General features: G+C 40.6%; 1 protein-coding gene across 1 annotated transcript in view; it reads left to right on the top strand.

The window, feature by feature from the left end:
- Window positions 1-340: 340 nt before the first annotated feature.
- The window catches only part of LOC122809612 (gastrula zinc finger protein XlCGF26.1-like), a 94,861-nt gene continuing 72,002 nt past the window's right edge, over window positions 341-23,199 (top strand). Inside the window, exon 1 of the mRNA XM_044081244.1 lies at window positions 341-435. Within this exon, the coding sequence (XP_043937179.1) occupies window positions 402-435 (34 nt within the window). The 5' untranslated portion in view covers window positions 341-401. The remainder of the gene's footprint in view (window positions 436-23,199) is intronic.

Below are 23,199 nucleotides of genomic sequence, written 5' to 3'. Positions count from 1 at the left end.
GCAGCACTTGATTACCTAATTCAATCATTACTTCCCAGAAGTGCTCAGGGAGACGACATCCAATTAAAACTACTGCAAGAAAGTATAATACCGTAAACCACTTTTAATGGAGTCTCATAGGTTATATGTAAATGAACACTTAAAGACATATCGACATTTAAACTATATAGCTTTACACCACTACAGTCTTTATTTACTCAAATCGCTAGACTTATAACATTAATAACAGATAAAAGACCATGGGAATGACTTCTGATTATTTAGGGGAAAAAATGTAAAGAGCAGCAGTTTACATAACCGCACATTTGAATATAATTGCATAATCTGATGTTGCTGTATCATTTACAGAAGAAGAATGGAAGACACTAAGCAAACAGGACAAGGCTACATATAGAGAGGTGATGGTGCAGAATTATGAAATGATGACTTCTGTAGGTAAGCCATGCCTCATTCAGGAATGGCCTAGTCTGAACCATTTAGTTGTTTTGTAATGGACTGCATACCTGCTGTTAAAGTTCTTATGCCTTGCTGCTCATTTAAAAGCGAAACACTTGTTCTGGCAGCTGCTGTCCCTTTCTGTCCTTTCTGAAACCTGCAGGTAATGATTATGTAGAGGTTTCACGATGACAAAAGGGGATGCAGGATTATTTAAAGTGAATAAATATACTTAATCTTGAATTTTTTTATGTATAATTTCATGGACCATGCTTGGGGGGCACAGTGGTTAGCAATGCTGCTTCACAGGTCTTGGTTCTTCAGTCTCGCTGGAGAGCCTTCTGTGCTGAGTCTGCATGCCTTTCCTGTGTCCATGTGTGATTTTTACTCGATGGCAAGTTTTCCTTCGACATCACAAATATATGTTGTAGGTGAACTGTCATTCGTCTGAATTGCTCACAGGAATACATCCCATGCAAGAATGAGTGAGTGCCTAAGAGTTTCCCGTGATAGGATGAGACCCCCATTCAGGATTAGTTGCACTGCCTTGTGCTCACTGATTGATTGGATATTTCCTAGCTCCTTTGTGACCCTTACCTGGTTTATATGGTGATTTGGAAAATTAACAAATTAATATTGACACAATGTAGGAGAAATATTCAGTATAAAGGATTTTGCATAGTGCTCAGCTCCAACACGTTTTAATTACAATGAGGAGCAGGGGTGTATTTAATTTCACTGAGTACCTTTCATGCTGCCTGGCTTTTTATTTTTAGAGCTTTATTGGTTAACATTTCTGTATATAATACAATGCAATTAAACTTTCCTTGCACAAGTGTGTTTTGCATCGTAGAATGAACTTCCCTTAAGCTTTTACCCATTTTGCCCGTTCGATTCTCAGCGTCTTCTGTGTGGCGACATGCGTGAATGGGCGTTCCTTCGTTGAAGGTTGTGCGTTAGGCCCAGCAAGCCAGTACGTAAAAATCTACTGCCAATCATTAGCGGACCGGAGTTCCGCTGTGGCGACCAAAAAGCCGAAAGACACAAACAAACAAACCAGGGAATAAAAATCTATAATACACATGATAAACCCCAATCGAACGCTCGCACCGGCGCTGCTTATTACACCATAACGAGAGTCAGTTATAACTAATAAAAATCAATTGGCTAGAACCCAGGTGTCCACTAAATAAACGCAGTTGAAACACTAACAAGCCAAAAGTCCTACAATAACGTAGCAACAGCCTGCAGTCCATTTTTTCTGCCACGAACATTATCAAGAAAGCAATAAATCACATCACCCTAAACCGACTTGACTTTTAAACTTTTTTTACAGCTATTACAGGGCTCAATTCTCTACAATGAGCACTTACCTTGATGTACGGAAGATCTCTCTTGCAGTTGTACAGCATTTACCTTTCAAGATTTATGTACAAGACCTCTGTAACAACGAGGCCCTAGGAATGTAACAGGAAGTTTGGACAGATCAACTTTCAGCTTTCATATGTGCTGTTACTGGTGGGGGTGTGACGCAAGTGGTAGCTTGGATTACAAGAATCCAATTGGCTGCCACCACTTGCTTTATCAAAACCTTTTAAACAGGATTTTCTAAAATATATTTAATGCGAACTTAATGTAAAAACATGCTGAATAGTAACTATATAAGGTAATTTACACATCCAGTTACCATTTCAGCGTGTTTTACATTAAGTTCAGCTACAAATCTGGATGCCAGTTCCTCACGTTTGTGGAAGGCACTCGGGGGGGGGGGGGGGGGTAACAACTTCAAATTACTGTCTTCTCATGGCGCGCTTGGTGTTAAGCACAGAGGTGCCATGAGAAGGTACTCGGGGTTAATGAGTTAAGACAGAAGTGGCAAACTTCACGACACCCATGCTAACGGACAATAGAGATACTACTGCTGACTCCTATGCAGTTGCACTTTATAAGCATTTACACGAGTGCATGGATTGTGCAATCCCTAACAGAACCACGATGCTATCCTCCAAAAAAAAAAAGGAAGCCAATCTGGTGGTCCCCTGCTATAAACAAACTCTACAACAGAAGAAAGAAACTGTTGCAAAAACAGAGTAAAATCCCATGATTGGAGGAACTCCATGGTCAGCCTCAGTAAGAAGCTGAGATCCCTTCTAAAATCCTCCAAAGCTAGTTACGAAAACAAAATCACCACTGATTCTAAAGACAACCACAAAGCATTCTATAGCTATGTCAAGAATCTCAATGGCAACACTCAGATCTGCTCTTAGTTACAGCACAATGGCATTAAATATACAGAACCAACTGATATTGCCAACATCTTGGCAGATAGGTTCAGTGCTAACTTTACCCCTCTCTCATCCTGTAAAGGGCCCATCTCTATACCGGAAAAATGCAAAATACCTGTAATCACGGCTGCACAGGTAAAAAAAAAAAAAACACTCTCCAAAGCCAAGAACACAGCATCCATGGGACCTGACAACATCCCAGGCTGCGTTCTACATGAACTACAGAACAAACTGACACCCCACCTAAGTACCATGTTCAATCATAACCTCATAACCTCACCTCAGGCTTTGTGCCCACTGAATGGTGCACAGCAACGGTTATCTCACTCCACAAAGAAGGAGCCACCACGGACCCTGTGAACTCCCGCCCCATTCGCCCGACGAGCCTGGTCTGCATGGCTATGGAGTGTATCATCATGGAACCTTATAAACAATGACATTGGTAATCTCCAAACTTTGGACCCTACCTAGTTCGGGTTTGTAAAAGGCAGATCATGTCTCCCAAACTTGAGAGACTACTTTGAAGCAGTCACCAAAGCCGTAGATGAGGGTAAGGTGTTTCACACAGCCTATCTAGATCTCGCCAAGGCTTTCGACACCATCCCCCACTCTGGAATTATAGACAACTCACTAAACTAGGTATAAATCCCTATGTCACAAGATGCGTTACCAACTGGCTCACTGACAGAACCCACACTGTGAAAGTAGCAGACTCTAAATCCAACTTCAGACCAGTGACAAGTGGAGTACCACAGGGTTCAGTCCTAGGTCCTCTCCTGTTTGGTATCTACTTCTCTGAAGTACAGGCTAACACAGAAGGCCTTTGGCTAACAAAGTTCGCAGATGACTGCAAACTAGGAGTCATAATCAAAACTCTTAATGATGTGGGCATCCTACAAAAGGGCTTCACTTGACAGATGCCTGGTATCAAAGCCATGGCCTCAACCTCAATGCCAAAAAATGCATTGTCATCACTTTTAGTAAAACCTGTGTACCCATGAAACTACCACATAGGCGGTAGTTTACTTAACACCGAAAGTGTGGAGAGACCTTGGGACACAGGTGGGCAGTAGTTTCTCCTTTTGATAATCACATCGCCACAGTAGTCAGGAAATCTTTCTACGTGGCACACCTCATCACAAAAGGTTTCTCATCCAAGAAAAAGAGATCATTGTTCCCCTCTACTCATCACTCATTAGACCCATTATAGAGTACAACGCCCCTTTTGGTATGTACCTCACAAGACAAATACAGCAACTGGAAAGGCCACAGAAATACCTCACAAAGAGGATTACCAGCCTCAAACAGATGCCCTACGCAGACAGTCTCAAAAAACTCCAGCTTTACTCTGTCGCATATTGCCTACTCAGAGGCGATCTGTGCCTAACATACAAAGCTATGTCAAACCCAGAGCTGTTGGACATGCTTCACGTAAAGAAATCCCAATCCCTCCAAGCTACATGCTCTAGGGACCTAAACCTTGTCACCACAATAAACAGAACATGCTGGAGGGATATTTTCCTGTCCCAGAGACTTCCCATACTCTGGAACAAACTACCTATCTATATCAAACAAAGCTCCTCATTAGCACTCTTCAAGAAAAGTCTTGATGATTGGATGGAAGATAGGAAATTCACCTCAGGGATCACTTCTGTGGCTCTGCTTGACAGGGGCACAGGAAAATAATTGTCTTGGGTGGCAAAAGCCAGGGTACCATTTGACTAGGCTTATATAGACCCTAGGGCCAATAGCCTAGTACCTACCTATGAACCTAAACCTAGACACACACTTCCCATATTAACAGGATGAATAAATGTGGATGGTCTGGATACTGCAGTTATATCCATGTTTCACAATAGGTGCAAGTTAGAGGGAGCAGAATTTATATGAGGGGTAGATTTGATTGTTGTAGATAAGGGGTGATTTACATGGCTATGTGCCAAAACTGCCCTTCCTTCTACATCAGGAAAACTGAACACCTCTTAAAAGACAGAATTTACGAACACCTGTACGATGTTAGGAATGACAAAATGATGAATGCTTTGTATAAACTTAGAGTTGGCCAAAACCTACATTTAAATTTATGGTGCTGGAATGGGTTAGCCCAGGTTCCTAGAGGGGGTCCCTGGAGTCTTTGGTAAGGGCGGAATTACAATGACAACTATTTTTGAACGTGAGTAGCTGGCCTGGGTTAAATGAACATTGTTCTTTAACAAGTGTGCTTAAGTTAAAGGCTTTAGAGAGGTGAAAAATTTGGCTACAACTGGTGTTTAACAATATATTTGTGTATTTTTTATTTATGTATATATATATATATATATATATATATATATATATATATATATATATATATAGTATTGTGCTATATTTATGTATAAATGCATATAAATATATTTTAAAAAAATTTAGACATAAAAAGCTGGAGAGGGGTTTTGAATGTGAATGCCTTTTTTTTTTTTTTTTTACTTTTGTTTAGTAAAACCCAATTGGATATGTAATCCTGAAGATCATATGATCAAAAGGAATTTTATTTGAATGTTGGAAACAAATGTTGATTAAGGTTTTCTGAGGAAGTCCTGGCTAAGGAGGACGAAAGTGCTTAAAACTTAGTTGTCAGAAGTATTGTTTTATTGCTTTTATTGAAATATTTGTTATTGGAGGGCCTAGTGGACTCTGTAGCAGAAAATTTTCTAACAACTAAGCCAGTATGAGAAAGGACACATTGCCAGTAGGGATGGCTGCAGGTAGGTGTAGAGAAAGTAGGCAAGAGGAGGCTGGAATTTACTGGACAAAGGAACCAATATATTGGAAGTAAATGACTAGAGAGGGAAAAGTAAAGGAGTGGGATGAGGCCAGGAAATCCTTTGGACTGCTGGCTTGAGACTATCCACTACCGTGGTTTCATGTCAGTGTACAGGCAAAGAGAAGGGATAGGGAGAATCAAGTGAAAGACCTGCTCTGGTAAAGGTTTTAGATGAGTCTAGAACAGAAGCTGCTGTTAAAGTACAAATTTTTGGAGTGTAAAGAGAGATTTAGATTCCCTGCAGAGTACTCTGTCAAAAGTAGTGGGTGTGCAAATGGCTGTAACTAAGGAAATTATTCTTTTAGGCTGTGACACATGGTATGAATTACCTGGATATAGTAACGCCTTATTGAGTGTAATTCTGTAGGTTGCCAAAAAAAGCAATTACTAGAAAATGGAATTCAAAGTCTAAACCAACTGTATTTTAAGTACTGAATATTATAAAAAGAGAGAGAGAATCGGAAAAGTCATCTTTAGAAAAGGGAAGGAGCAAGTTGCATACAAATAAAAGGAATTTGTGGGATCACTACATGCAAAATGAGGAGGAGGAAGAGTGAGGTTTAAAGGAAGGCAGGAATTAACCAATTTATGTAGTTCTTGACGGGAAAGAAAAGACGTGATGCAAAATGTCAGTGAATAGGGAAAAATATCAGTATGGTTTATTTTCTAATGCGTGTTTGCTTATGTCTTGAGTGATTATTTAATAAAGATGCTTAAAAGAAAGTTAGGCCTGAATTTTCTGCTGCCTAGTCTGTTTCGGATGTTCCTTTTGAGATGCAGCAGGAATCCACTGTAAGTTCCGACTCTCTGGTATGTGCTGTTGTGACCCTGCAGGAGGCCAGTATGATGTCTGTTTCCCGCACGTCTGAGACTGATCCTGCTGCTATGGTAGAGAGGGGGAACATAGGGTGATCATTTCAAGGGACTGGAGGGGCATACCTGGTACTTTGAGGGTCGTCATGGCTCTAAATGACAGCACTTCATTAGGGCTGATGTCACACCTAAGAATAAGCAAAAAAAATAAGCATGTTTTTTGTATACAGATGTTTGAAGAAGTAGTGGCTTGAATTTTCACAAGGCCACTACAAGCCCATTTTATCATTACATCGTCCTTAGTCTCTACCCCTTCACAACCCATCCCACCTCAGAAGAGGCAACACGAATCTGTCAGGACAGGAATCTAATTCATTGATGTTATTTGGCTTACTTGGCAAAAATTCATTCCCCAGGACAAATCACTTCTGATGATGAGGGCAATTTGTCCCCCAACTATCCCCATTGTGGAAATTTCTTTTGGGGAAACTGCACCTAAAGTGATGCAACATTTTGATTGGGAATCCACACCAGTTACTAAAGGTAATACACTCTGAGCTACGGGCTCCTAAGCCCTGTTGTGTTCTCAAATGTTAGAGGCCATTACATATGCCTTAGCATCCACTCCAAATTCCACTTATTCTCAGCCTCCAGCTCCTAAGCAAAACAGGTTTTAAGGTCCCTGAGGACATGGCTTCTCTACAAGATTCCTGTAGCAGATCCTTCCACCTTTATCTCCACTGATAAACCTACTAAGCTTCTTCCTGCTGTTAATGTAATTGCATTAGCCAGGGAAAGTAGGGCAATAGACTGGTATAGTGAAATGGTTTACACTTCTGCCACCTTGGCCTTCAGATTACCAAACTCAAATGACAAATTAACTTTTGTTTGTTCTAGGAGAGCTACGAAAAACTGTGGCTAACCTTGAAGTTCATATGGTAAGCAACAAGTGGCTTCAGTGCTGGGTCAGGTCACACATGTAGCTTGACATTCTGTAAAATGTGGTTAAGCTGTAGAGGCGGCTTCTAGGGTGGCTGCTGATGATTCTGTTTGCAGATTTGCCTAGTTTTGACTACAGGGCTTCCCTGAGGATTTTAAGGCCAAACGCTTGGATTCCTCATTCATAGGGACCTTTTGTTTGGCCCCTCCACTGCAGAAGTTTTAAAACGTTGTAGGAGAAGAGTAAAATGGTGATGCAAGACTTAAAACAAATTGTTGCTCAGTTCACATCCTAGGTATCAAAGAAATCACCCTACTAATCCCACTTCCTTTGTTCATAAGGACCAGAAATCTTCTCAGAAAGGTAATCGACTACTCTGGAAGAGATTTCATAAGATACTTTCCAGAGAATCAAAAACTGTAAAGAAAGAGACACTTTCTATACAAGTCTGCATCCATCTGACTATCCCCCACCTCCAATCCAGACACTCCCTTTTCCAAAAGACACACCCTCTCCCAGCTTGAGAATTCATCGCTACAGACAGGTGGGTCTCCTCTCATTCAAAAGGGTTACAAAATGTCTTGGAAAGAAATACTGTCATTAAGGAAAATTCCCCTGACTCCCCCAAATCAGGTTCTCCTCATTCCACCTCTGTTAAAAGATCTTTTCACCCAGGGCACCATAGAACTACCACTCTTGGAGCACGGAAAACTTTTATTCAAGAGACTTCTTTTTTTACCCTTCTGGATCTGTCTCAACACCTTCCTGCCAGTATGATCTTTCAAGATGCTTTCTGTTCATATTCATCCCACTTGCAGAAAATGTCTCAGATTTTCTGCCTTTTCATCACACTTTCATTTCTTTGCTTTACATTTTGGCTTATCTACTGCAGCCAGAGTTTTCACAGTGTCTCACACCACCAGTTGCTTTCTACAGATATTCCCATAATTGGATGATTTCCTTAAGCAGGCCTTTTTCAAGGAAACACTGAGACTGCTTCTCAGTTTCACAATCTCAGTGTTGGAAAGGTTAGTATTCATCTTCAAACTGAAGGTTTCCCTGAATCTCTTAAGTATCTGGTCCTGGGTTGCTGGCTAAATACCCAACTGATAATGACCTTCCTTTCCCATGAGAAGGTTCTGTTCCTTTTCCACCTGCTTTCTGTGCATTCCTTTTCTGCAAGGTGAAATGTAAGATTTTTGGGTTACATGACAGCAACTATTCCAATAGAGCCATTTGCCATGTTAAACTTGAGAAAGATCCACTGGTACCTGAAATTCCTTTGTTCTCAACATTGTCACCAACTGGACTTCCAAGTCCCTCTTTTGCACTTTCTGAGTAGTAAATTGCAGTGATGGATTTCCCAAATTCAACTCAAGCCAGGTATACCCCTTCTGTCCACACACTCCTAACCAGGATCTGTATGCACATGCATGTGCACAAATGCATATGCTTTGGATTTGGCTTAAGGGCAATGGACAGGATTCACAAGAGTTCAGGGCTGGGGGTCCTCCAGTCAGTTAAGGGAGCACATCACTTTTAAAGAAATAAAGGCCCTTATTCTAGCCCTTTACATGTTTGCCCACCTTTGGATTTCAGGAAGACTCAGAATTTTAACAGACATCACAGTTGTGTGTTAAATCAACAAGCAAGGGGTGGGGATTAAGTCCTACCAACTATGTAGGCTAGCTCTTCTGGCATGGCACTAGGCCATAAAGGTAAGCCTGTCCTTGCAGGCAATTTACATTCCTTCCACAGACAGTTTCCTTAAGTAGGTCCGTGGAAGACGCTCATGAATGGATGCTAAACAGATGTCTTCCTGGACATAGTCTGCAGTTGGGGTATCCCTTAAATGGATCTGTTAGCCTCCACTCAGAACAAGAAGATTAAGCTGTTTTGCTCCATGACCCCCTTGTCTTCAGGCCTGGAAGGTGTCTGTGGTGGGGAGTATCTCTATGCCTTTCTTCCCCTTCCGATAAATCCAGAGTTTCTGTTGAAGATCCATAGGGAGAAATCAACAATCTTGCTTGTTCCCTTTTGGCCCAGGCAGCATTATTTTCCCCATCTACATATGTCTAGGGACCTTCACTACAAGTTAACTCTACGAAGTGGACTTTATCACATAGAAGGATGTTTTTTCATCTTAGCCTGAGTCTGTGGATGATGGTATTAATTCCTTTTGAACACCAATTTTCTGAGGATGTGCTTCAAGTGCTCTAGGAGGTGAGGAAACCTACAACTAGAAAATCTTAGATCCAAATGGAAGAGATATTCTATCTGGTGTATTAAAAAGAATGAGGACCCTCTTCAAGAGTGAGTTCCTACAGTTTTGTCTTTGTGTGAGTTTCCCTGGACTGGACTAGTCTACTCCTCTATCAAGGCTTACTTGTCTGTCTCTGTGTACATGCATTCAAACCCTTCTTTGGTCTCCAGAGTTGAAGTTAAGCAGCTTCTTAGAGATGTCCTTTATTTAAATCCCTCTAGGAGGGCTATTCTTTCCCCCTGGGATTTGAACTTTGTTTTGAAAGAACTTGCCTTACCACCTTTTGAACCAGTAGCCTCCACCTCCTTAAAGTTTTGGACCTGTCAAACTGTGTTACTGGTTCCCCTTACTTCAGCTAGAAGGGCATCTGAGCTTTGGGACAATATGGCCATTCCCTTCTCTCTCTTATGGATTGGGACTTTTGAGCTAATCTATCCTTTATGCTCAAGGAGGTACACACATTACCCCTCAACCAGGCTGTTTGTTTACCTGCCTTCTTTCCAAATCCACATACTAGGGGTGAAAAGGCTCTTCTACTCTCTGGATGTTCAAAGACTGCTTAGTGTTTGCCTTGCTAAGACAAGACATCAGGAAAACTGATCAGCTGTTTCTGTCCTTCCAGGAATGCAAGTTGGACACTCATTTCTCCAAACTGACCATCTCTAGTTGGATCTCAAAATTAGTTAACTATTGCTGTTCTTTGACAACCTGTTTTTCCCTTTACCTGTTTAGGCCCATTCCACCAGAGATGTACTCTCCTTTGGGGCCTTCTTTCAAGGGCATTGATTTCAGATTTATCATACAGGGAGGCATCTGGTCTTCAGTTCACACCTCCACAAGACCGTACAGAGTGGAAGCTTTTTCTAGGTCAAGGATTTCCTTTGCCAGATCTGTCCTTTAGGTTTAGTAGACAGCTCAGAACTAAAATCACCAAGGCAAGTACACCAACCATGTGAGTTACCAAGAATCCCTTCAGTGCACAGTAGACCAGCATCACAAAGGGACCAATAGAAGTCATTTATATAAATTCCTTTTATTAAAATCACTGTATCTTCAGGCTAAAGAACCAATCCAAAGTGGGCCATTAACTAGCAGAACTCCACACAGATAAAAAGAGTAATTGCTCAATGCAATAAAAACTAATAGTTCAAAGAAGTCAATAGTTAATCACTTTTGTTGTACAATATACAAAGACTTCATCAGAACTAATTCAGTCACTAAACCCCAACACTTAAATATCCTCCCGGAGTACAAAAAATCTTAACCCGATGTAAGCTTTAGTGACAGTGCACCCCCCATTTTATGTAAACCTATCATCCAAATCGGACCATTACATATGCTTCAAAACACAAGGACCATTAAGTCTAACCCATAAAATCATTTGTAACCTGTTAAATTCATAAAGAACATGTACCATAAAATTGATTATTAGGTAGTCACAGTTTAGCTGCTCTAAGTTTGAGAAAAGAATTAATGAAAACATGGTAATTAATACAGGGGGCAATAGTCGCATCCAGTTTCAGTTGTCAAAATTATTTCCTATATTGTAGTCTGGTTTCCCAACTTCCACTTCTTGGATCCAGGGGCACTATCTCAAGAACACTAAATGCAAATTTCTTAAAGTTGTCACAATTTTCGATTTGCTTAACAAGTGCATTGTTGAAATTCTTTCTCCTAATATTATAGTTGTGTCTTTCGGCTTTAACCGGTTAGGGGTCGCCACAGCGGAACTCTGGTCCGCTAATGATTGGCAGTTGATTTTTACGTGCTGAGTTGCCAGCCCTAACGCACAACCTTCAATGAAGGTACACCCATTCACGCGTGTCTCCACGCACTAGACGCTCTAGCTGAGAGTTGAACTGGACAGCATCTTACTGTGTGGTGACAGTGCTTCCGCAGCACCACCACCACGGATTCTCCTAATATTATAGTAATGCTGTTAAATTTGTTTTCTCAAAGTTCTTTCAGTTTTCCCGATTATAAAAACTGGAGCACATTTAGCACTTGGCTATATAAACTAGACGTCTGCTACTACTATTGTATTTTTGCAGAGAAAGGGTGTTGTGACCTTTAAAATCCAAATCAAGGGTTCTCCATTTAACATGTAGGGATATTGACTACAACCACCTCACTTGTTCATACCCTTTAAAACATTTTTACATACATTTTCAAACCAGGTATTCGTGTTTCTAGCTGTTTTGTACATAAATCTCACCTGTACACCCAATGTTTGAAAAATACCATCATCTATCTTAAAATACTCCCAAATAACGATCTCTCTAATATAGGGAGCCTCCTTATTATATTAACATATGTCTCTGACTAGTGCAAAAATGCCACCAACAAATGTCCTAGGATACCCCCTCCTAAAAACATTAATTCCAATTTTTTTGCATTCTGCTTCAAAGATCCCATCATCTGAAACTATTCTGACCAGTAATATAAATTTATCTTTTAGTAAGACTTTTGTTTCTTTAAAAAAGGATGGGAACTATTATAATGCAAATAGTTGTTACTAAAAGTGGGTTTCCTGTACATGTTAGATTTGAAACCACCATCAATCATGGTGATAGGTTGAGGTAGTTAACCTTCCTGTTGTCAATATGGTGTGTAATCTGAGAAAATTGGCGCTCTGCTGAGTATAATTAATAAATTCAGCTATACCATCCTCTAACCCATTCCACAAAATATCTAAAAAAACCCAAATATAGATCACAAGATGCATAATATTTCAAAGGGAAAATGCTTTCTTCTCCCATAAACGTAACTAAATTTGCCAACACTGGACTGGAGCACATGTGCCTCCCATGGCAACACCAATAATTTGTTTATAAATTTCTCCTTCAAAATATATGTAATTGTATTCCAAAATGATGCTGATAAGTTACACTACAATGTTAATGTCATCCCTAGAAAACAAATTTACATGAAATAAGTGCATCTTCAACAAAAATTGTATCCCTCCAGCTTTGGGAATGCATAAAATAGATCCACAACCTCAACAGTATGGAATATGGAGCCCTCATGCCACAAATTGATCATTATCCACCCCCAAAAATCTCAAGAATCTTAAAGAATACGTGGAACTTCACTCAAAGGTTTTAGTTTTCTGTCTATGTATACCACCAATGGGTGTGTCTTTGAACCATGGGCCACGACTACAGGTCTAAAGAGGGATTTTGGAATGTTTGCGTATTTTAGGAATCACAAAAATTGCTGCAGTCCCTGGGTGGGGCTTTATTAGGTATTCAAAAAGGGAGTCTGTAATTCTCCCTTGCAACAAAATGTCCTTAAGGAGAAGGTCAGTACTCCCATAAACAATGTTAACCTCGTTCTGGGGCACTAAACTATAGATATTGTTATCCTGGAGCATCTTGTAAATTGCACTGGAATAATCTATATAACAGAATATAACCCTTTCCCTTTATCCGATTTCATAATGCGCGATGACTTATCAGACATCAAGGTTCTCAGGGAGGTGTGCTATTTTTCACATAAATTGTGTCCAAATTTTTTTCCCAACAATTGTACTTCTATATATCTCTGTTACATGCCCTCTCAAAGATATGGATTAGTGGGTGTAACACCAGATTAAATGTTCTCTTTTTGACTGTAACTTATACTTGGTATATAGAGGCTACCTTTCCCCAAATAACACGGCAAGGTTTAACTTAAAGAATAACATCAACATAGTCAAAATGTGTACTATATACAAAGGTAAAACCCTTCTCAAAAAGATTAAAATAGACCAAAGTGATATCCAAATGGCTGTAACTAAAAATATGAACACTGTTGTAGGTGTACTGAATACCATTACTGTCCACATTAAAACCTTGCTTCCCCTTTTCAATATGTCCAACTACCTCATAATAACCTATTTGTTCCATGTTTGTCTTCTCCCTCTCCCCCTGCCTCTTTTGTTCAAGTTCCACTCTTGTTGCATTGACCTTGCTTGTTGGAGCATTTTGTTCACTGTCCTCTTGGACCTTCATAAAAGAGGAAGTCTGAAGGGCATTTGGAAGAGCTGGAAGGTTCAGTATGGTTCCAGGGACCAGAAGTGGGAACACCCTGGTCTTAACAGTTCCCCACCCTAAACCCAAAGTCATCACTACTAGTATTAGGGTCCGTGTTAAAGTTCTGATAAGATTGTTTTCCCAGGGGTTATACTTAAGTTTTGCTTAGTGTCTCTAATAATTTTTTTTTACATTTTTTATGTTCTCTTAATCTGTTCACAGTATAAATCTACTTTAACAAAAATATAAGAGCCTTCTTAAGAAGGAAATGACAAAACATTTTTAACTTTGAAATCAAGGGAAATAACTTCCTCCATTTAAATTAATATTCTTGTCATTGTATTGAATTAAAGATCCCATTAACTCAAAGACATGATGATCAAACATTAACTCATGATAAAATGCAGAATTATACTTGGTATAATGTGGAAATGAACACCCAAGACCTTGGGGAACATTTAGTTTTTGATGTTCTTTAAAATATGCATTGTCCAACTGAAGTCCCTGAATTTTAACACTTTTTTTTTTCTCAAGTGCAAATATTATGTCCCCAAGAGACGAAAAAACATGACTAATAGTAGTTTAATCCTGTCTACACGTAGTAATGTGAGAAGGTCCCTTCCTCAGCCCAACTACTTGAAGGTATTTTATCTTTGCCCTGCTAACCTGGGAATGATCAGAGTCAATGACAGTGCCTGTACTCCCTTCATATCTGGTAACGATACCTGCATCATAAAGGCTGTTTCAGTGGTGGAACAAACCATGTCAGAAAATCCACTGTTACTTTATTCATTCAGAAACTGAGCTGGGGAAACCAGGTACACAATTCATTAAGTTGTGTAAGTTAGCCTTTCACACCGTCAATCGTGGCCTTAAACAAATTTGCCTCCATCCAATCACTACCCTCACTCAAAACTGAGGAAAAAAATTGGCTTCCTTTTGGGTATCCCACGGGGCTTGTGTAGAGGCATGGAAAATCAACTAGGAAAGAAAACAACTAATGCCAGTGCACCAACCACATGAATGACCAGGAACCACTCCAGTGCACAGTAGATTGACACCACAAAGGGATTAATAGAAGCTATGTATATAAATTCCTTTTATTAAAGTCCTAGCATCCGCAGGCTAAAGGATGAATCTGAAGTGCACCAATAGCTACTGAAACTCCACACTGATCAAAACAGTGGTTGCTGTACGCAGTAAAACCAATAGTTCAGTAAAGATTATAGTTAATGTACAAAGACTTAATCAGAACTAATTCAGTTACTAAATCCCAACCCATAAATATCCTCCCTGGATATTAAAATTAGTCCCCAAAAAGTCACCATAATTAAACTTAAGTTACTATGTCTAGGCAGTCCATAGATCCTGTATCCCAGCTCAAAAAATCATTTCCTTAGTTACAGCCATTTGCTCACCCAATATTTTTGACAGAGTACTCTGTAGAGAAGTTTGTCTGCCAACTCATTGCACTCCTAAAACATATATTCCCAATTACCTCTTTTTCCCCATCACACCTCCAACATTTGCCATCTGCTTCAGGAAAAAATCTTTGTGGATTCTGCTTAGGTTATGGAATTACCTATGCAAACACTTCCAAGCAACAATCCCAAGTATTCTAGGCATTGTTGCATATTTGGGAGCCTTACATACGTCCTTCCACAGTTTTCTTGTAAGTTGCTTATCTAATCTCTCTTCTAGCCTCCTCTGACTCCTGTAGTTATCATGCAACATTTATATGCCATTGTAATTTATCCCTTTTTAACAGCAGCTTCTATTCTAGATTCAATTAAAAACTCTTATCAGAGCAGTTTTTTTCATTTAGGATTTCCTTACCCATTTCTCTCTGCACATACTCATATCTGATAGGGAAAGCAGTCTCTAGCCTGCAGTCCAAATGCCTTACTGGCTTCATCCCATTCTGTTAGCTTCCCTCTCTAGAAAATTGCTTCCAGTAGCTTGGTTCCTTTGCCAGTTTTCTTCCATTAAATTCCAGCCCCCCTCTTGTCAGTTCTCTGAGCTAATTGCAGTCATCCCTATCTGCAACATTTCCACTCTCCATTCTTGTGCTGGGTTAGTTCTTAGAAAACTTTCTGCTACTTTATACATAGAATTTTCTTTGTGGCTGTTATTCTCATTAAGGCTCTGAATCCAAAATCACACAACTTATTTCTTGAAGTTCTCTCCTCCATCATTGTCATTCTTTTCTCCTTTTAATTATAGCTTTCTGCTTGTGTTTTATATACGAGTGTGTGTGTGTGTGTGTCTCTCTCTCTCTCTCTCTCTCTATATATATATATATATATATGTGTGTGTGTGTGTGTGTATATATATATATATATATATATATATATATATATATATGTGTGTGTGTGTGTGTGTGTGTATATATATATATAAGTGTATGTAAGTATGTATGTATATATATATAGATAGCTATAGATGTACAAGCCTTAACTGTGTAGCTCTAAAGTACCTATTCAAATCAGGTAATACTAATCCACCTTGTTCTATTAGAAGGATCAACTTATCCCACATCTCCTTCCAGATACTCGATTCTTTATTAATTACTGTCCAGAACTACTACTCTGGAATGATAAAAGATATGCTTGACTTGTATATAAAACTAAAGGGACAAAAAATGTTCACTGCTTGTATCTTGCCATCATGTGCATAAACAAGAGCTTCCAGTTTCAGTTTTTGTATCTTTTGTTTAGCTTCTTCGTACATATCCTTAGCTGCTATAACAAAATCCTTTTCATACTCTTAAATACTTCATTTTGTCATGTTCTTATAAATATGGGTATTGGACTGATTCATGTTTGGGTACATGGTTTAAAGCTATAGCCTTTGTTTTATGTTTAATTTTATATCCCTGAAAGATTTGAAACTGTCTCACAATATTCCACAACACTGATATCCTTTTCTGGTTTTATCAGGTAAAAATATTTGCAAATAAAGCCAACTTTTCTTGATTACCATTACCAGTGATATCCTTGAAAAATAAGGGAAAATTGAGTCACTTATTTTCTTTCCCAGTGGCTCTAAATGTAATGGAAATAAAGGGAAAAGAGGAACCCCATTCTATGTTCTCTGTTCAGACACAACTTCTCAAAAATATACCATCTTACTTAAATTTTTGCCCCCAGTTCCTCATATGTCCTCCTAATTAACTAACCTTATTTTATCAGGGAATGCAAATCTTTCCATTGCTGGACTCATAAAATCCCTGCTAGCTCTGTCGAATGCTTCCTCTGCATCAACACTCACCAACAGTATTTTCATATAGCAGTAACCCACGCCTGGGTGTGGGTAATGCTGGATTTACCCATGGTTGGCGTGGTTTGGTCCCGAGGGAAGAAAAACAATACAATATTACTCAAAACACTAAAGCATTTAAATCAAAGTAAGAAATTTTGTACAAACAACGCAATACATAACTAACATCCCGAATACACAAAGCATCTTACAATAGGTGCTGGGAGCAAAGAAACACAAATACATTGCACAAATAACATCTAGTAGGAATTTTACAATGAGAATATAGCTTTAAGCATAAAATTACTTGAAAAGGTTTTAATGAAACAATTATACAATTAATTAATCAAACATTGGGGTATATAAGCATATGGTTTGCTTAGTTAAAGTATCTTGAAAAAGCCCGGGAGAGCCCGGGCGAAAGCGCTTGATCTACTTGGGTTACCCTATCGTGTTTTTATGACTTTGTGGATAATAGAACTGAATTACTTGTTTTTCCTTGACTCTATGAAATAAAATTGTGTTCACAGAAGATACGTTGGTTCCAGCCTGTTTTCCTGCTGTGGTTTTCGCTACTAGCTCACCTGACTGTCCTACTCTGGAGGCAGTCGGGTGAAGATTATTATTGCACCCAATGGCATGGGAGTCCATAACTGCAGATCGTTGGGTGCTTCAAATAATATCCAGAGGTTACACCATCCCATTTGTTACCCCTCCTATTCAGTCAAATCGCCTCCCAGATGTTCCACCTGCTCAAAGTGAGACGGCAGCGCTGGAGGCTTTCAAGCTGCTTCAAAAATGAGCCATCGAACCGGCCCTCCACCCCCCTGATCAGTCTGGGTCAGGTGTTTACTCCAGGTTTTTTTTAGTGCTAAAAAAAGATGGGGGACCTCAGACCCATTCTGAACCTGTCAACCTTAAACCTGACTGTCACCCAACAGAATTTCCAGATGGTCACCCTACAGTCCATTCTACCTTATTTTCGAGAATGCGACTAGATGTGCTCAATAGACCTCCAAGATGCTTACTACCATATCAATATTCACAGAAGCTCCAGGAGATTCCTTTTCTTCTTGCTGGGGGCCAGTCATTTCCAATTCCGAGCCCTACCCTTCAGTCTCACCACAGCCCCCAGGGTGTTTACCAAGGTAATGGCAGTTGTCACAGATCACTTGAGGCTTCAGGGGATTCAGGTATTCCCTTACCTAGACGATTGGCTCCTCGCTGCTTTCACCAAGTGTCATCTTTGCCAAGCCAGAGACTGCTTCCTTCATCTTGCAGACCTGTTGAGGATTACGGTCAATGTTCCCAAGTCCCTCTTGAATCCAGTACAGATCTTGGACTTTATCAGGGCATGGCTGGACACCCTTCAACTGAAAGTCTTTCTAACTCCAAACAGGGTCCAGAGTCTAAGGGCTCATGTATCAATAATTTTTGGCCCCAGGTTAACGAAGGCGGCGGACATTCTCAGAGCCTTGGGATCTATGGCTGCAGCAATTTCTATCCTCCCCTGTGCGCATCTTCACATTCATGTTCTACAATGGACTCTAGCCGTACAGTGGTCTTGGTTAGATCTCCCCATGGAATACCCAATTCAAATCAGCAAATCCTGCAGGCATCACTTCTCTGGTGGGTCCAGTCTCAGGAGTTTGCAGAGGGATGCCCATTTCTTCCATCCACAGCCCAAGCCACAGTGACCACGGATGCCTCCCAGCTCGGGTGGGGGGGGGTATTATCTGGGGAGGACAGTCCAAGGCACGTGGTCCCAGATAGAGACCAGATTGCAAATCAGTGCTCTGGAGAGGAGAGCAGTGCTTTTAGCGTTGCAGGCCTTCCACACTGTTCTTCCTCCGGGGACTATTGCAGTTCAGTCAGACAGCATGTTGGTTGTCTGGTACATCAACAAACCAGGAGGAACCAGATCTTACCCTCTGTGTCGCGAAGCCATGAGAGTTTGGTAGTGGGTGATCACCAGTTGGTTTCTGATTGCAGTGTACATCCTGGGACGCTCCAACATTTTAGTGGACAGATTGAGTCGTGCTATTCTAATGCCATATGAATGGTCTCTGAAACAGTCAATAGCGGAGGAGGTCTTCCTTGCGTGGGGGCAGCCTTGCTGCGATCTCTTCGCATCTCCTTCCAACGCGAAGTGCAACGAGTTCTACGCTCTGATTCCCTCACCAGGGGACCCCCTAGACATGCTCTAGTCCATGTTTGGTCTCCTGGGCTACTGTACGCTTATCCCCTGTTACTACTTATTCCAAAGTTTCTTCAGAAGGCTTGCCAATTGTGGTGCAAGGTGATCCTCATTGCCCTGTTCTGACCTAGTCAGGTTTGGTTCCCCTTCCTTTGGTCTCATGTTCTAGCTTCTCTTTGGAGTCTAGATCCCTGCCCGGATCTCATTTGTCATCCTTCAGGCGCTTGTCCGCCCAACCTGGACAGCCTCAAGGTGACAGCTTGGTTGCTTCAGTTCCCTTGATTGCCAGGACTCCCAATCTTTCGTCTTCAGTGAAAATTATTCTAGTGGCGGCTTATAAGTCCTCCACTGGGAAGATTTACCATAGCAAATGGAAACGATTTTCTATGTGGGCTTCTCAGAGAAAGCTGGATTCTTTTACGGCTCCTGTTTCTGCGGTATTGGATTTCTTAGCCAACATTTTTCAGCAAGGGGCCACTTCTCCCACTGTGAAAGTGCAATGGGCAGCTATTTCAAATTTCCATGTCAGTGAAAACAGGAATGCCCTAGCCTCTTCTAGACTGTGTAAGGCTTTTCTTAAAGGTACCTTTCTTTTACATCCTCCAGTTAAGAACCCTGTTCCTCCTTGGGACCTTACCTTGCTTCAGCAGGCCTTAGTTGCTCCCCCCTATGAATCTGCAGCATCAGCAGATTTGAAGTTCTTATCCTGGAAGACAGCCTTCCTAGTAGCCGTTACGTTGGCTAGGAGGGTTTCTGAGCTTCAAGCCTGGTCTGCCGGGCCCCTTACTTGATCTTCCACAAGGACAGGGTTTCTCGCGTACAAATCCTTCTTTCTTACCAAAAGTGGCTTCTGAATCAAACATTAATCAAACAATTAACCTGCCCGTTTTCTTCCCAAATTTTCAGAACAAGGGTAAATATAAACTGCATTTGCTAGATGTTCATAGACAACTTTGTTTTTATTTACAAAGAACAAAGCCCTTCCATAAGTCTGACCAGTTATTTGTGTCCTTTTCTAAGCTCTTTTTGGGTAAGGCCATCTCCAAAGTTTCCTTAGCTAGATGGATTACACTGTATTTTGCAAATTTACAAAGACAAAGGCTTGTCTCTCCACCTGGTCCTGTTAAAGCTCATTCTAACAGATCTATGGCGACATTGCTGCTTTCTGGTGTAGGGTTTCATTGGATGACATTTGTGCGGCAGCAACTTGGGCTAAGTCACATACCTTCATTTCTCATTATAAGTTGGATTTCATCTCCAGATGGGAGAGCATCCTTCGGCTCTGCGGTGCTCAGGAATATCCTTCCATGAGGGCCTCCCAAGAGTTCAGTAGCTGGGGACTGTGTCCCACATGTTGCAGATAAAATGAAGTTAACTACTTCAGATAAAGAAGTTGTGTACTGACCATAATGTTCCATCTGAGTAGTTGTACTTCATTTCTCTGCAACCTTCCCCTGAACCTACTCATGTGATTAGCATAGGTGGTTTACTCTAGTTTTGAGTTGCTGATTGGTTTGAGTTGTGGCAAACTGTAGGAGATGGTGGTGTGTTATGGGTAAGGGGGAGGAGCTTGGAGCTCGGAGCAGATGTTTGTAAAGTTGTCGGCTTGGATCCAAACAGGTTGCAGAAAAATGAAGTACAACTACTCAGATGGAACGTTATGGTTAGTACATAACTTTTTTATTGAAAGCCCTCAAACGAAAAACAAAATCCCATTATCCCCCTAAAACCTATTAATTTAATACCAACACACACAACTATGTACATCTTCAAATATTGAAGTTTTACCCTCCTAATAGGGACAAATGCCCCAAACTGATAGCCACACTTAGACGCGAGTTAACCTAAAAGAAAGGTTATCCATGCTAAGACAACATGGTACAGCCTGTGTTTCTACTAAGTGCTAACTGGTTTTGTCTTATCTTTATAACTATACCAGCTGGGAAACCCATCTGAATGCTTTCAGAGAAGATTATCTTCTAGCCAGTTTCTCTCTCTTTTTTTCCAGCCAGTCACTCTGCACCAGACTGTAACCATTTTCTCTTTATTAGATTGTCTCCATGGAGACATGAGAACCAGTCAGCCATTTTTTTTAATCAAATTGTTTCCATGGAGACATGAGGGCAAGATACAGAATTACTATTAAGCATGCATTTTTGCTAGAAAAAGCCTCATAATGGTCATTAATCTTTTTCATTTATTTGCTTTCTCTTAAAACGTGTTACTAAATTAATCTGAAGTCCTTAATCCAGTCAATCCCCCATGCAAGAATGAGAAAAAGGACATTAATTTTTCTTTTGTCATGCTCTTTTAACCAGACTATTTTTGTTTTTACTTTGCAGTGCCTACATGTCTTAAAACTAAACAAGAAGAAAGAGAGAAGGGATAAAGAAAGGAAAAAGAGCAGAAGCACCTATGTACAATCCCCATTACAATTAAAAAAAAATACAGCACAAAATAGTACTAGTAAGAAAAAGTTTTCTTTACTTTAAATTAACTTTCTCTCCTCTTCCCTTCCCCAAAACATTTTCCAAGTATTAATGGCATGAAGTAGGGCATATAGTCCCTAACAAATTCTGAAAATGTCCAATACTTCCAGATTTTCCTTTTCTTTCATGTTTTGCAAATAAAATTATTGCATTGTAATCCCACATTGTTACTGGTTTTATTACTGTTGATCTCCATCTCCCAAATGCTGTGTCTGCCTCATTTGCAACACACACTCAACTCTTCTAGTTAGCTCTCATGCTCCCTTTCTTCTCTCCAACATTTTTCATTGAAACAGTGGAAAAGGTTTCACAGGTACAGTCTCTCTCTCTGGTCTTAATTACCAGAAGAACAAGAAGCAGAATATCCTCTGTTTCACAGCTCACGTTTTGTTGTTCAAACTTTTGTACTTAATCAAAAAATGAATTTGTCCCTCCATGGAAGAGTACCTTGAAGACAGCTGGGTGTACATCAGTGTGAATCTCATACCTGTGTCTCGACATTCCCTGAATAGTGGAATGAATTTGCTTCTCTTCTGCTTGGTGTACAATGAGTAGTCATTCTCCAGACACACACCGTTGTCTCCCACTTCTAGTATTTTGTCGTTCTGCCACAGTTTTGTCAGAATCACCTCCTCCTGCTGGTAGGATTCCATCTTTACTGTGAAATAAAGGTCTAGGTTGCTTTCTCATAGCTAGATGTTCATCGTATTTCACTGCTGCAGTCATTACACTTGGGTTATCCTGCCATCAGGCGGTCCCGCAGTCGGCCAGAGTTCCAAAGTCTTGGTCCAGCATCGGTTGCTGTCGCTTCCCTGACGTCTGTGCGCCAGGGGTATATTAGGTGCAGCCGACGCCATTTTCTTCAGTCTTTCTTGCCGCGCGGTGCCCGAAGCAAAAGCAGTTCACAAGTGCCGGTCGGCCGACTTCTGGGATTTTCAATTCGAATTTCAGAACTGATGTCTTCAATAAAACTAAGTACCCCATTGGGGAAACTTTTTCTTGCCTCAGTCTGATGTCAGTAAAAGTTAATTGTATTTCTTGTGGGAAGCAAACACCTCATAAGGATTTTCATTCTTACTGGATTCCATGCCTAGGCCCAGACCACGACGTCACTAGTTGTCAGTTTTGTGCTAGATTTAACAAGCGCACTATTAAACATCGGTTTGACTTTGCTCGACATTATTTTGGCCGAAGGTTCAATTATACCATGCTGTCGGGACAACCGACGACCGGAATACACAAAAAGCGCAAAGACAAGGATAAGAACAGCCATCCGAGGCCCAAAACTGACGATTAAACCTCTTCTAGGCCAGTCGCCGGTTTTCAGTGAGGCACCTTCGCAGCCCCTGACAACTGCTACCTAAGAACCACAGGCCGCCTCAAACTCCCACGTGGAGATGGCTAGGCCTCTGGATACTCAGATTTAGGGCCTGCAGATACTAACCCTTCAGAAGGGTCCGGAGCCACTGAGCAGGCATCGGCTTCTTTGGGTGTTTTCAGACCTTCTCAGCTTACCATCAAATCTACAGCCAAGGCTAAAACTCCTTTAAAGACAAAGAAGCAAGTGTAGCATTCATCGAGACAGGCCTCCATGCCTAAAAAACAGATGCTCAAAATGGCCGAAGACTTAATTACTCTGATCAGGGGTTCCCTTCCCCCTCCTGATAAAAGGCCTAGGCAGGATGCAGACTATGATTCCTCTG

The sequence above is a fragment of the Protopterus annectens genome, chromosome 1.part1 (assembly GCF_019279795.1).
Source record: "Protopterus annectens isolate FY-2018-M chromosome 1.part1, PAN1.0, whole genome shotgun sequence".
Lineage (NCBI taxonomy): Eukaryota > Metazoa > Chordata > Ceratodontiformes > Protopteridae > Protopterus > Protopterus annectens.
This window is presented reverse-complemented; position numbering and strand designations above follow the sequence as displayed.